We start from the raw sequence: 13,634 nt of genomic DNA, 5'->3' as shown, positions 1-13,634 counted from the left end.
TTTACTTTTCCGAAGCCTCAGGTAGTTGTTTTCTGTGCTTGACGGAGTTGTGCATTTTAATCAGCAGGAGAGAGCTACGATAGTGGAGCAAATGCCACCACGCTGAAAGTGGAACACGTCAGTCATTCTTCCCGTGATTTTTAAAATAGTAACCCTGTGATACAAATGTGGAGAAGACCTGGACGAGAGCCAGGATCTCTTCACCAGGGTCCGAGCGAATCAAGCTGCCTCACCTCCTCATCTTAGCGGACTCTTTCAGCCACATCTTCCTTCTCCCTGCAAACTCCGTTATCATTCCAGTGGGTGTCCTCTCAGATCCTTTGTTGTAATGCAGCCGTGCAGCTCTTTCAGAGCCAAGTGTGTTTGTTCACACCCAGAAGAGCATGATATGTGTGGCAGTTTAATCATAAACACCATATGAGAATATACTTGCCAAGTCTGCGTCAAAATTGGCCACTAAACTGAGCAGTAACATAGGGTTGTTTTGTATTTTTGTGTGTGTTTTTACTCCTACTGTTGCCTTTTATTGAGCCTCTTCTGTAGGCTAAGAATGCACTATATCATCTCATTTAATCCTCAAATCAACATAAAGATGGAAACTCTTAAGAGGTTAAGGAACTGCCTTCAGACCCTCCCCACCCCCAGCTAATTAAGTGCTAGAGCTGAAAACACAGGTCTCTTTCCGACTCCAGAGGCGCTGCACTTAACTCCCGTGTTACCCTGGCCTCCTGCATCATGGAAGGATTTTGTTCAACAGCTGTCCGGGAGCAATCAGGTTGTGATTTTTTATTAAATATATGAGCACTGTGTTTTCCTTATTTTTTAGGAGCTCAGCGATGCCCTTGGAATCAGTATCGCCGGAGGAAAAGGAAGTCCCTTAGGAGATATCCCAATATTTATTGCCATGATTCAGGCCAGTGGTGTGGCTGCCCGTACACAGAAGCTTAAGGTAAACAAAAGGAAAATGGTGAAATGCTAACAGCATGTGGTGGGAGACAAAGTTGCAGCCATGGGCGCTTTATTTAAAGTTGGAATTCCAACAGAGACCCACGCTGAGGGCAAAATGCATTGGAGAAAGTTTACACCTAAAATTCATTAGGTCCCTGGGCATATAAAAATATTATTGTTTGTATCAAAGCTTCCCAATGAAAGAAGAAATTGCAGCTCATTTGCAAAGCCTCCCATACCATTTTTAGCTCATTTGCAAAGCCTCCCATACCATTTCACCCAAAATTAATTTTCACCTGAGGGAGATTTGACCTTAGAATCGTCCTTCAACCAGAAGAATTAACGTTCTTACGATTTTTTTTTTTCCCCATTGCCCCTTAATCTTAACTTAGGTAGAAAAATAAAGGAGAAAATATTTGGCTTCCTCATTAGAGCTTTATTGAACAGTTAATTTGTATGCCCCACTATTATTGGGGAACCACCATTGCCAAAATACAAAAGTGGCCTGCCGTGCCTTCCCCTAATCAAACCTGACCCCCTTCTTGTTTCTCTGATTGGTCTGTATGTGGGGAAAGCCATAAAAATTCCTCATGCTTCTGGAACTTGCACACACAGGAGAAACACAGAATCTTCACAATAGCCACAAATGGGAAATACGACTTAAAAAGAATTTTAAGCATTCTCCTCAAATTGAATTTTTCTTAATGATAGTGATTTTCTACCACTTTTGTACTTCCAGGTTGGGGATCGGATTGTCAGCATTAATGGGCAACCTTTGGATGGGCTGTCTCACGCGGATGTGGTTAATCTGCTAAAGAACGCCTACGGGCGCATTATCCTGCAGGTATTGCGATCAATGGGACACGCAGCTGCGCGAGGCAGATAAGTGGCGGGCAAAAAAGATTGAGCGTCACTGGTAGCAGGCATCACCGCCCAGCAGGGTGCTTGCTGATGTGAATTATGAAGGTTGAAAGCAAGAAATTATTATTTTTATTCAGAAATTCTTTAATGCCACCCATATAGGCAGTGAGCATGATTATATGAAAGCCTAACAAGGGGAGAAAAATTACTCTTTGCTTCACATGATAAATCAACAAGGCTTTTAGCTTCCAGCATTCTTTTGTAAATCAGAGTTTGTGAGGAATAGGAAATGATTTCTTTTCTTATGCCCAAAACCTGTTACCGAACTGCCCAGATGCTGTTTCTTACACTCCCTTTAAAGGAAGGAAAAAAATCTAATGCTCTTTTTCCCCCGTAGCATAAATGATTGCCAACACTGTTAAATTCTCACTGTGTGGTTGTCATCAACTGAGGCAGACAATTATTTATCAGCTGTGGTCCCCAAGAGTGTTGTCCAGATACACAGGGAAATCTCGCAGGAAGTAGAAAGGAGGTGTGCTGTTCCTTACCCCTCCTTAAATTTCAGCACTCCACACGTCTCCGAGATTGATACGGTGCAGTGAGAGCATGATACTGCGAGTTTTGCTAATGAGTTTCTTCCAAAATGTATGATTATAATCACCACACTTCTGCAGGTAGTACTGAATGGTTTACAGGTGAAAAGAATAAAACCCACCATTTAGTACCTTAGAGAGGGCTAGCCAACCCCTCAGATCATTCTAGCCTTCAAATAATGATTTCAGGGGTGCCTGGCTGGCTCAGTCAGTAGAACATGAAGCTCTTGATCTCGGGGTTGCAAGTTCGGGCCCCACGTTGGGTGTGGAGATTACTTAAAAATAAAATCTTTCAAACTGAAAAGCCATTACACTGGGGAGAATCAGTTTGTGGTGCTTAACTCTCACATCTCAGTGGTCTAAATCCAAAGGGCCAAAACAGACATTACAGAAAGTAAACGATGGGGCACCTGGATGGCTCAGTCGGTTAAGCTCCAACTCCTGATTTCAGCTCAGGTCACGATCTCGGGGTCATGGGGTAGAAGAACCCCACGTTGGACTCCTCACTCAGTGGGGAATCTGCTTGGGATTCTCTCTCCCTCTCCCACTGCCCCTCCCCCCTCTAAAATAAATAAATCCTTTTTAAAAAAAAAGTAAATTACTTTCAGCATGTATGAAGGAGATCGTACAAATACTGTCGGTAGTTTCAAGGGAGTTGATGTGATAGGCAACATATTATTCAGTGATTTGGGTTCCCGGGTTTCTGCAGAACACAGACCAGAACACTGTGTGGACTGACTGTTGAGTCAGCTCCCGCTGTGCTCCTGGTCCTCGCTTTCAGTGGACCTTACGCTGGCACCTCACATTCCTCCCTCCACCCCACCTCAATCGCCCGCCCACCTGTGCATTCTTGCTTTTTCTTACTCGCCGGGCTTGCTCTTCCTTCGAGTTATGCTGACCCCTAGAGGCCTAAAAGTGCAACTCCTCAGTCTCTGGGGACCATTCGTTACACAGATTTTTTTAAAAGGAAGTTATTTGAACTAATAACTATGTCAAGACAAAAAAATGTCTCCCTTGGGCGCCTGGGTGGCTCAGTTGGTTGAGCGACTGCCTTCGGCTCAGGTCATGATCCTGGAGTCCCAGGATCGAGTCCCACATCGGGCTCCCTGCTCGGCAGGGAGTCTGCTTCTCCCTCTGACCCTCCCCCCTCTCATGTGCTCTCTCTCATTCTCTCTCTCTCAAATAAATAAATAAAATCTTAAAAAAAAAAAAAAAGTCTCCCTTAGCAAAATCAGGTATTACCAGTATTTTCATACACCAATGTAATTTGTTCAGTTCTACCTTCTTCACAAAGAAATGAGAAGCTACAATGTAAAACTGTAACATTAACCATAAAAGCACCTTAAATGACAATGAACTCAAGCTCTCCCATGCAGAATTAACATTTCACTCAAATTGCCACTATTCACATACCTTTGAACGAGTTCCTTATTTTTCCTCTTTCTGTATTTTAAGAAAATGACATTTGGTTTTAAAATGCTCTCTTGCATTAATCACATTAGTTGGTAGTGTTATTTTCTAACCTGTGCTATTAAAAGCGTAATGGAATCCTTTGGGATTTTTACAGTTATAATCTACACAGTTATGGGTATGGAGCATATGTGCTGCCAAAGGCTTTAGATACAAAACCCAGAAAACTCTTATGTCCTGCATCAAATGCCTTTCAGTTACATAGTGTATTTGCCTTAATTAAAACAATGTGCATATCGTACCAGCAATATAGTTATTACAGCTGACTTGGCACTAGGTAATTATTTTTATCATCAGGTGAGCCAGCCCATTGGCAGAGCAGTAGGGAAGGTCAGGTAATTGTGTCTGATGATGTGGAAAAGACTTACTGTAGGTGTATCATGCAAAGCAGTCAGCAACTGCTGGTTGCACAGAGAAGATTAAGGTCTGGGTCAGCAGACAGCAGGATGATGAAAAGGAAAGAGTGGAAGAGATGACCAATACTTACAGAAGCTTCTCCCCACAGTATAAATTTCTGTCTCTGGGTGTTAATAAAAGGTAGATATTTCTGCCCTTAAAGTCTGATGGTTTCTTATTCTCAATCATAGATTGATCAGTGGAGATTGATGTGGTTACACGGGGTCATTTTAAATGTTCCCAATTATATTTGCTTTTCTAGTCTGATAGTTTGTCTGGTTAAGCTCCTTTGTCTATAGAATGACCATGAAACAAACCTTTTTTGGACAAAATCAGGTAACCCAGACTCTCTGCTAGAATTTTTTTTTTTTTTTTTTTGGTACATCTTTCTTTGAGAACACAGAAGATAAAAAGAGGATATCAGAGATTTTTATCACTAAAGGAACTTGTGAGGCTTGTTTTGGGTCCATTAAGAAATCGTGCAAACATTCAAGAGTGTAGCAGAATGGGTGGATTGAGGTAGCACTAACTAAACTAGGGGATATGGGAAGAGGACATTGGGAGAGAACATTATAGTTGGAGATGTCCAGTAGGCAAAGGAAATGTACCGCCAATACTCAGGGAGACTTCACTGCTGGGAACAGGGTAAATAAAGCCATATGAGGCTTTTCAATGTCAACATCCCCACCGCCTGGCACATTATATATCATAGGTACTGGTTGAATAAATGAATTAAAACAGTGGTGACAAAGACAGGACAAAGGCTTGACATCAACAGCAAGTAGGAAAGGCAGGGGAAAGAGTCTGAAGTCAGGGAGATTCATTAAGGGTCTGTCTACAAAGTAGTTTGGGAGGCCCTTTGGGGACATTCTCCAGAACACACACACACACACACACACACACACACACAAAATTGATGTAAGAGGGTCCACCTGCTTGTCTGGGGGGAGAGAGAGAGATGTCATATTTATTAAGATAGTATAGAGAAAACAGTGACTTCTTTTTGAACCTTCAATTGAAAATGGAAGCGAAAAAGACATGGGATTAATTCAAGGAATCCAATACCCAACAAATAGGAGTTGCAAAAAGAGAAACAGAAAAATAAGAAAGAAAGAAAAATAAACCTTAGCCTAAGGTCCATGAATCAGTAAGCAGGATAAATAAATATAATACCTATATACATTCTAAACCTTTCAAAGAGAAAAGTATAAGCTACTTACAGAAGAACAAGAGATTCAAATGGCACCTCTTTTTCAGCAGTATGTTTCTGAGAAAATTACTTTAGGATGTACTCCAGCAAAAGAGCAAGTAAGAAAGAGAGAAGCCAATGGATTCAACGCTGAGAAACGTGGAAGTCCCAGGACAGCTGTATAGTGAGCATAGAGAATAACTTGCCCAAATTGGAGCAGGGGGAGAAGACACCTAAGAGAGATGCCTCGGCATCAAAAGGAAAGAAAAGGAACAGATGAATTCTCTCATCTGTTTAAATTAGAAGTTTGAGATGACTGGGAAAATTTGGGGCTCAATTGGTGATAAATATATAAAAATTAAACAAAATGAGATCATTGTTACCTTGGAGAAAATAAATTTGTACCAAGAAAAGGAAATGTAATCCTAGTACAGTAGTTGACTCAGTATAAATAACATTTATATAAACATTGTAAGTCATAATAATAAAATCAATACAACCAAACATCATAATGCATGAAATATTAGTATCATGGTTATTTGGGATGTATTAGTGGAGAGGAAAATATGAGAAGTAAATCTTTAAAGTTGAAATAAAAGAGATTGTTGGAAATTGTTAGAAGTACAGAGGTTTAAAAACGTATATTTAAAGAAACACAGAAAACAAGTAGAACTTTAAAATTATAAAGTGGAAGAGTTTGGCAAGCTAAATTTTCATCCACTGGAATATTTCATCTGTTGAAATAGGGAGTTGATAGACATCAACAAGATGATAAATTTTAAAACAGGATTATAAGCATATTACTTAGCTTATACCTCTGGAATTGAAAAGAGAAATGTTTAGTGTGTCTAGAGAGTGAAAGTGTTGAATTTTTTATCATGTGCTGTACTATTTAATTTTTTATCATGTGCACACAAAAAGAAATATCCTGGAAAAATAAACAGAAAAGAACCAGGAGTCAAGAATACAGGTTCTAGACACTTAAGGAGAAAAGAATTTTAAAAATAGCACACTTACCAATGAAGCAGAAGTAAATAAAGCTGGAAAAGTCACTACACCTGGTAAATAAATCACTGGCAATCTTTAAAGAAATTGATTTTCTTTCAGAGTTGGTGGCAAGTCAATAGAGAGCAAAGGAGTAGTTGGGAGCAAAGGAAATAGAAGACAAGGTAGGGATGATATTACCTCTGAAAAAGAAGATTAAAATTTTTACAGTGAAGGGGTGCCTGGCTGGCTCAGTTGGTAGAGCATGAGACTTGATCTCGGGTTTGTAAGTCCACGCCCTGCGTTGGGTGTAGAGATTACTTAAAATCTTTAAAAGAAAAAAATGTTCAATAATGATCATTGCAGTGATGCTGCTGTTAGTTCAGAAGCCAACCTGAGACCCACTGGAGTGGTGCATTATTTAGAGAGAGTAAAGCGTGTTATTCTCTATGCCTGGAATATCCATGTCACCCCACCTTTCCCCTCTTTATAAATCCTGTAAAATCCTTTGTTTGGAAACTCTCCAACCAAAAAGTTGGGGAATAGGGAGTGCCTGGGGGTCATTTCCCCCTGAAACCATGAACCAATCCAAAGTAATGTGCCCCTAGCACAGGGCCTGGCCCAAAAAGTGTTGGTCACGTTGAGTGGGTTGCTGAGCTATGCTGATTGAGTTAAAAGATATGAAATTATAGTGAACTAATCAGCACGGTTACCAATGCGGTCCAGAAAAATTCTACTAGAGGAGAAAGATGGATTGGGTTGGGAACAGAAAAGGTGTGTGATGGAGGGTGCAGGGCAAGCATCTAAAGGCCACATGTGAGTATCAGTAAAGGAGTGGCTTGTGAGCCGTTCTTAACCTTGGCTGTGCAGTAAGGTCACTGATTCCAATCCTGGTTCCTCGGTCTACCACAGGGATTGAATTGGTCTGGGATGTGGCATGGACTTCAAGAGAGTCTAAAGCTTCCCAGGTGTTTCTAATATGTAACCAGCTGACCTGTGGAGGTCATGATGGATAGAAAGCCAAGTGACGCTGGGAAGTTCTGTAGAACAAGTAGTCTTTAATGTCAGAACATCATGTGTTTGAGTCCTCTCACTTAACTCTTCAGTTTTCTATAAATAGGAATCATCGCTCCTTTCTTCCAAGTTTGCTGTGAGGATTAAATGAGGTGTAATGTTTAATAAAATAGCAGATTGCCAATGGTAAGCATTAAATAAGTGGCACTGTATTACTTTCATTATAGTAATATGGGCTTGAGGTTGGCAGATGTGAACATTTCTAAAACCCTGGAAACGGGGTGGTTTTCCAGGTGGCATTTGAGATGTGTGCCACTAGATGGTGATGTCACTAGCAGTCACCTGGCCCCTTATTTTACTCCAGACTTAAAACATTTGACACTTCAAACCATTATATTTTTAAAACAGATACATTGAAGTCAGTATACTCTGATGTCCCTGGAATCAGTGTCATTAGATTCGAAGTAAAAACGTGAAGCAGATGTGCTTTCTACTTCATTAAGTTACACCAAATATCAGTCGTGGGACAGGGCAAGCTTTTCTTTTTTTTTTTTAAGATTTCATTTAGTTATTTGACAGAGAGACAGCGAGAGAGGGAACACAAGCAGGGGGAGTGGGAGAGGGAGAAGCAGGCTTCCCGCAGAGCAGGGAGCCCAATGTGGGACTCAGGTGCCCAAGGCAAGCTTTTCTTGATTGTTCTTCTGTTCTGTGCCCCATCTTAAGATGCCAGCTTTCTCAGAGAGCACCTTAACTTGACAGCCTTCCTGTTGGTTTTCAGCATATCCACACTATGGATCTAGGACCCAGGATGGGTATGAGTGCTGAATTTGTATTTTGTACTGCAAGATTTGACTCCTAACAAATCTAAGGGCTAATCTTACTCCTCTACAGGATCGGCAGCTCAGAAAAGTTGTAAGCAAGGAGCTCAAGCTTTCGTACATTGTGATAATCCTACTTATCTGGAAAATATTTCGACTTCTCAGTTCTCCAAAACAATCCCCCAAACCTATTTTTTTTTAAAGATTTTATGTATTTCAGAGAGAGAGAGAAAGAAGCACAAGCAGGGGAGTTAGGCCGAGGTGTAGAGGGAGAAGCAGACTCCGTGCTAAACAGGGAGCCCGATGCGGGGCTCAATCCCAAGACCCTGGGATCATGACCTGAGCCGAAGGCAGACGCTGAACCGACTGAGCCACCTGAGCCACCCAGGTGCCCCCCAAAACCTATTTTTAAGGAAAGGTACTCATCCTAGGGTCCATGCAATAAAATCCTGTGCTTTATTACCCAATTAGAAAGTATCAAGCATACATCATTTTAATATAAAACATACAATTCTGATTGAATTTAGTTTTTGCTTTTAACCTAAATTAGTAAATGTCACAAGAAGCCAAGGCATGAGAAAGCATTATCAGAATTAATACACTCCTGGAGGGGAAAACACAGTTTGACCAGGGAATCCATTTGGAGGGGAAAACACACTGTGAGGGGCAAGGGCAGTTGGAGGGGGAAACACGCTGTGAGGGGCAAGAGCAGTTGGAGGGGGAAACATCCTTATTGGTTCTTCTTCTTCCAATGATTCACAAGTCTCTGCTTTTTCATTAGACTCAGAGGATAGGACTTCTTCCCCACCCTTCATTTCACAAGTCTTTCTCTCAGAGTGACTCCCTCTTTTTCTTCTTCCATTTCACGAGTCTACCCCTCCTCAAGTGGAGAGACTTCTTCCTTTTTAATTTCACGAGTCTCTCTCCCCTCAGTTACAGTGGCTTCCTCCTCCTCTTTCATTTCACATGTCTCCTTCTCCTCAGGTACAGGGACTTCCTCCTCATCTTCCTTCAGACCAGTGACCTCCCTCTCCTTGGGTGGGCACTTATTAAATGTTTGATCCTAACAAGGTTGGGGAGAAGGTGAGGAAACAAATCATTAAAGCCTGGTGGTCAGAGTTCAAACTGCTGCAGCCACTTGGCAGCTTCAGAAGATCTATTCCATTTCCTCTGTGCGTACCCATCACCTAGCAGTGCTGCATCTAGTTATTTGTCTTAAAGACCCACTCAAGATATATGTAGCAGCACTATGTGCAGCAGTAAAGAAAAACATAAACTTAAAGGACCCACAGGTTTTGAACCAGGTGATGGTTTTGAAGGGTGAGTGGGAAGCAAGGAAGACATCTTCCATATCTCCAGTCCCCAGGGATGAGGGTTGAGAAGAAAGGTTGCTAATCTGAATACTGTGGAAATGGAGCTGGCCATAGCTGGGTCCAAGGACTCTGGACACCACAGCTCCTGAACCACATATTCAAGTTGCTCAGACCTTAATACCTATTGTCTGAGGACCTCAAAGCCTTCTTTGCTTTACCCAGAAACCCTATCCTCTCCTCTCTCCACTTTGAACAGCATGTGTTCATATCTGCCCCCCACACTAGATAACATCAACTTCAAGCCTGTCCGTTGAAGGGACGGAACACATCTGTTTTCCCTTGGTTTCTTCTACTCTCGCCCCCTTTTTTTTAACTTCCGAACTACCACAGAAGTTTGTACCCAGGAGTTATAGATTTACTAAAAAAAAAAAAAAAAATGAGTAAACCTCCCATTAGTCTGTTTGCCTTCCCCCTTCAAAACACATAAATAGACCTTTCCCAGCCTTACCTCCATGTTTTTTAGTCCCTAGTGTTGATGGGGGAAGACACTTCAGATGCAGGGCTGAACTAAGACTCTTGGCCACATCTCCTTGGACTTCTCCCCAGCTGAACATATACATCCTTCCGAGACAGATCAGAGTATCACCTTTCACAAATCTATCCCTGGGAAGACCAATCAACTCTGAGACCAAGGTGGTTAATGATGGTTAATGGAGACACCTTGGGGCTATAAAGTCATTCTGGGGGTGATGGGTTTATGGTCTCCTTGCCTTCCTACAAAAGACTAAGCCATCAGTGAAAATCCTTCACATTTCCCATCTAGCTTCTTGGCTTCCACTCCTACAAAATAGGAGCTTGAACAGCTCCAAGGATCCTAGGTAAGCCCCTTGGATTTAATATCAATGGTTGAGAGGCCCTTTTTATTTCAGGGTTGGGGGTAAGCAAGAGGCCTTCAGATTTTAGAGGGATGTGAGTTTTTCTGTAAGATGGTGCTGTTAGAAGTGTTTTTATGTTTTCTGGCTAGATAAAAAAATTTAATTTTTACCCAAATAAAACTGTGACTTTGGTTTCACAACTTATACAGCTGATTTCATGGACTCTTGAAAGTGTATTCTCTTTCTAAAAGTTAAAAAAAAAAAAAGATCCTTCTAGAACATCCATGGGCATATATCTCCCATGTCCTGAGCCCTCTTCTTATAAGACCTTGTGAGAGCCAGGGAGTTTTCCCGCCTGTTGTCAACCACACGCCATGACGGTCTGCTCTGTTTGCAACTGCTTGTTCAACTATCTCTCTGCCCCTCTTCCTCCCTGACTGTCATATCTAGACTGTACTTAACTATATGCAGCGTGAGTCAGATTGCCTGATGTGAGAGTCCAAGACCAGGTCTGTACCCTAACATTGCGTATGATTAAGAGCACAAGATTCTAGAGTGAAATGACACGGAAGTGAAACCAGCCTTCACTCCTTAACTGACCTTGGGAAAGTTACTTAACCTCTCAGCCCCAGGTTCGTCTGTCTAAAATACAGAAATAATAGTGGTACCTACCTCTGTAGGGACTCAGGAGAGTGCTTAGCATAAAGTAAGTGCTCAGTTGGTACTCAGTAGTCGTGGCGCTGTTATAGGTTGAACAAATGGGCAAAGAAAGGAGCAGGTTGCGATCAAAACTTGGCTTTTGAAGGTACCTTAGAGAAAACAATATTTTATCGACTTTCCTCTTCAGCCGCATAATGGAGAGTCTGTTTATGGCCAGCTGAGAGTACAAGTCCAGATTCCCACCAAATATAGGAATCCCCTTTGCTATATCCCAAACTGATAGATTTTGAGCCTCTGTTTGAATGCTTGCTTTGGCAGGATGCTCATGCTCTAACAAGCTGCGCCGTTCCATTCTGTAACGGCCTGACCAGAGTTTTTTTCTCCTTAAAAGGACCCAAAACCAATCTCCTTGTAACCTCTATCAGTCTCACTCTGTTCTGTGGAAATTCAGAAAACTGAGTCCCATAATCCCTATTCCTTAGGAAGGTTTTGGGTTCATTCACTCCACAAATACTCATTAAGCAATTGTTACGTGCCAGGCATGTTAATACTAAGAAGCAGTCCTTATCCTCATGAATCCTGTGATGGGGAGGTGGGGGAGACCCGTTAGCAGTCACGGAAATATGTATCATCAAAATTTGTGAGAAAGATTTTGGGAGTGCTATGGAGAGGAAAACAAGAGAAATTAATTTAAGCACCAGTAGTAAAGAAGGCTTGTATAAGGAATGTGACTTGTAAGCTGATACCAGGCCAACTGGTGTTTTTTGGGGGGGGGAGCAGATTGTGGGCAGAGAGAACTGGAATGTGGAGTGGAGTGGAAGGAAACTGATGAGATTAGAGGAGCAGGCTAGGGGAGGATTTTTTTTTTTTTTTTTGAGAGAGAGAGAGAGAGAGAGCACAAGAGGGGGTAGGGTCAGAGGGAGGAGCAGACTCCCCGCTGAGCAGGGAGCCCGATGCGGGACTCGATCCCGGGACTCTGGGATCATGACCCGAGCCAAAGGCAGTCGCCCAACCAACTGAGCCACCCAGGCGCCCTAGGGGAGGACTTTTGTGTATATAATTAGGGAGTCTGAATTTTATTCTAAGTACAGAGAGAGACCACTGAAAGGTTTTAAGCAGGGGATTGCCATTATCCATTTTATATTGAAAAAGATAACTGGCTATTATTGTATAGAAGAGAGATTGGAAGAGGATGAGTGGGGATGCCGGTTAAAAGGCAGATGATGATGATGAATTGATTAGGATGGTCACCACAGAAGCAAAAAGGAAACGGATTTGAGAAGCATTTTAGAGATAGAATCCAGAAGACTTGGTGGTGGATTACATACGGCAGGTGAGAGAGGGATGATGTATCAGGTTGATACTCAGAGAGTAAGTACCTGTGTGGTTAGCATCCCGGCATCGTTTCTAGTTAGACAATCACCACAAGTGAGCAATTAAGTATTTTCAATCTTGGGGCGCCTGGGTGGCTCAGTGGGTTAAGCGTCTGCCTTTGGCTCAGGTCATGATCCTTGGGTCCTGGGATCGAGCCTTGCATCGGGCTCCCTGCTCTATGGGTAGCCTGCTTCTCCCTCTCCCACTCCCCCTGCTTGTGTTCCCTCTCTCTCTGTGTCTCTCTCTGTCAAATAAATAAAATCTTTAAAAATATTTGAAAAAAAAGTATTTTCAATCTTATACCTAGCACATTTTAATCAGGTAGTCAGAGGTGCCATCTACTAAGGGGGAAAATGAATGAGAAAATGGTTGTTGGATCAAAAGTTTGAATTTGGTTAATGCAGATGGTAAGTTGACAATTGGATATATCAGACTAGGCTGGAAATTTTCAGCATCTTGTTGGCATTTAAAGCTATGGGAATAGGGGCGCCTGGGTGGCTCAGTCGGGTAAGTGTCTGCCTTTGGCTCAGGTCATGCTGCCAGGGTCCTGGGATCGAGCCCCGCATCGGGCTCCCTGCTCCGTGGGAAGCCTGCTTCTCCCTCTCCCACTCCCCCTGCTTGTGTTCCCTCTCTCGCCGTGTCTCTGTCAAATAAATAAATAAAATCTTTAAAAAAATAAAAAGTAAAGCTATGGGAATATATATGTTGTCACCTAGACCTTGAGTGTGCATGTGGGAATTGGGCACAGGACTGAGCCACAGGGGTGAGTAGAATAGCCAAGAGATGGAAAAGTGGGCCCCAGCAGCAGGAGGAAGGCCAGAAAATGGGTCATAGAAGTTTAGGTCTGGTGATGGGGATGGCTGCTGGGATGGAGTGGTTCATGAAGATCGTGTAGGTCGAGATTACGGAGGTCATATGCAAAGACAAATTCTCCGATACGCTAGCTGTGGGGAGAGTACAGAAAGGGCTGATGGAAAGTGGAGGGGCTCTTGTGGTCAAGGCAAGTCTATCTTTTCCCCTTTGTCTCTTATCCTAAATATTTGCCCAGTTCATTCAGCCATTCTGTATATGATGGTATTTCGAGAAGATTCCATAACTTGCCCACAGCTGTGTTTTCCCCCAGAATAGGATACTTCACG

The 13,634-nt window shown here is 42.3% G+C and overlaps 1 protein-coding gene across 3 annotated transcripts in view; it reads left to right on the top strand.

Annotated features, from left to right (window-relative positions):
• Positions 1-13,634, top strand: part of PATJ (PATJ crumbs cell polarity complex component) — a 347,778-nt gene that overhangs the window by 322,040 nt on the left and 12,104 nt on the right. For all 3 annotated transcript variants that reach the window (XM_078073041.1, XM_036091353.2, XM_078073040.1), the window contains exons 41-42: positions 827-949; positions 1,688-1,792. In XM_078073041.1, the coding sequence (XP_077929167.1) occupies positions 827-949; positions 1,688-1,792 (228 nt within the window). The remainder of the gene's footprint in view (positions 1-826; positions 950-1,687; positions 1,793-13,634) is intronic.

This window comes from Halichoerus grypus, chromosome 5, assembly GCF_964656455.1.
Source record: "Halichoerus grypus chromosome 5, mHalGry1.hap1.1, whole genome shotgun sequence".
Classification (NCBI taxonomy): domain Eukaryota; kingdom Metazoa; phylum Chordata; class Mammalia; order Carnivora; family Phocidae; genus Halichoerus; species Halichoerus grypus.
Note: the sequence above shows the minus strand (reverse complement) of the source record. Positions and strands in the feature narration are given on the sequence as shown.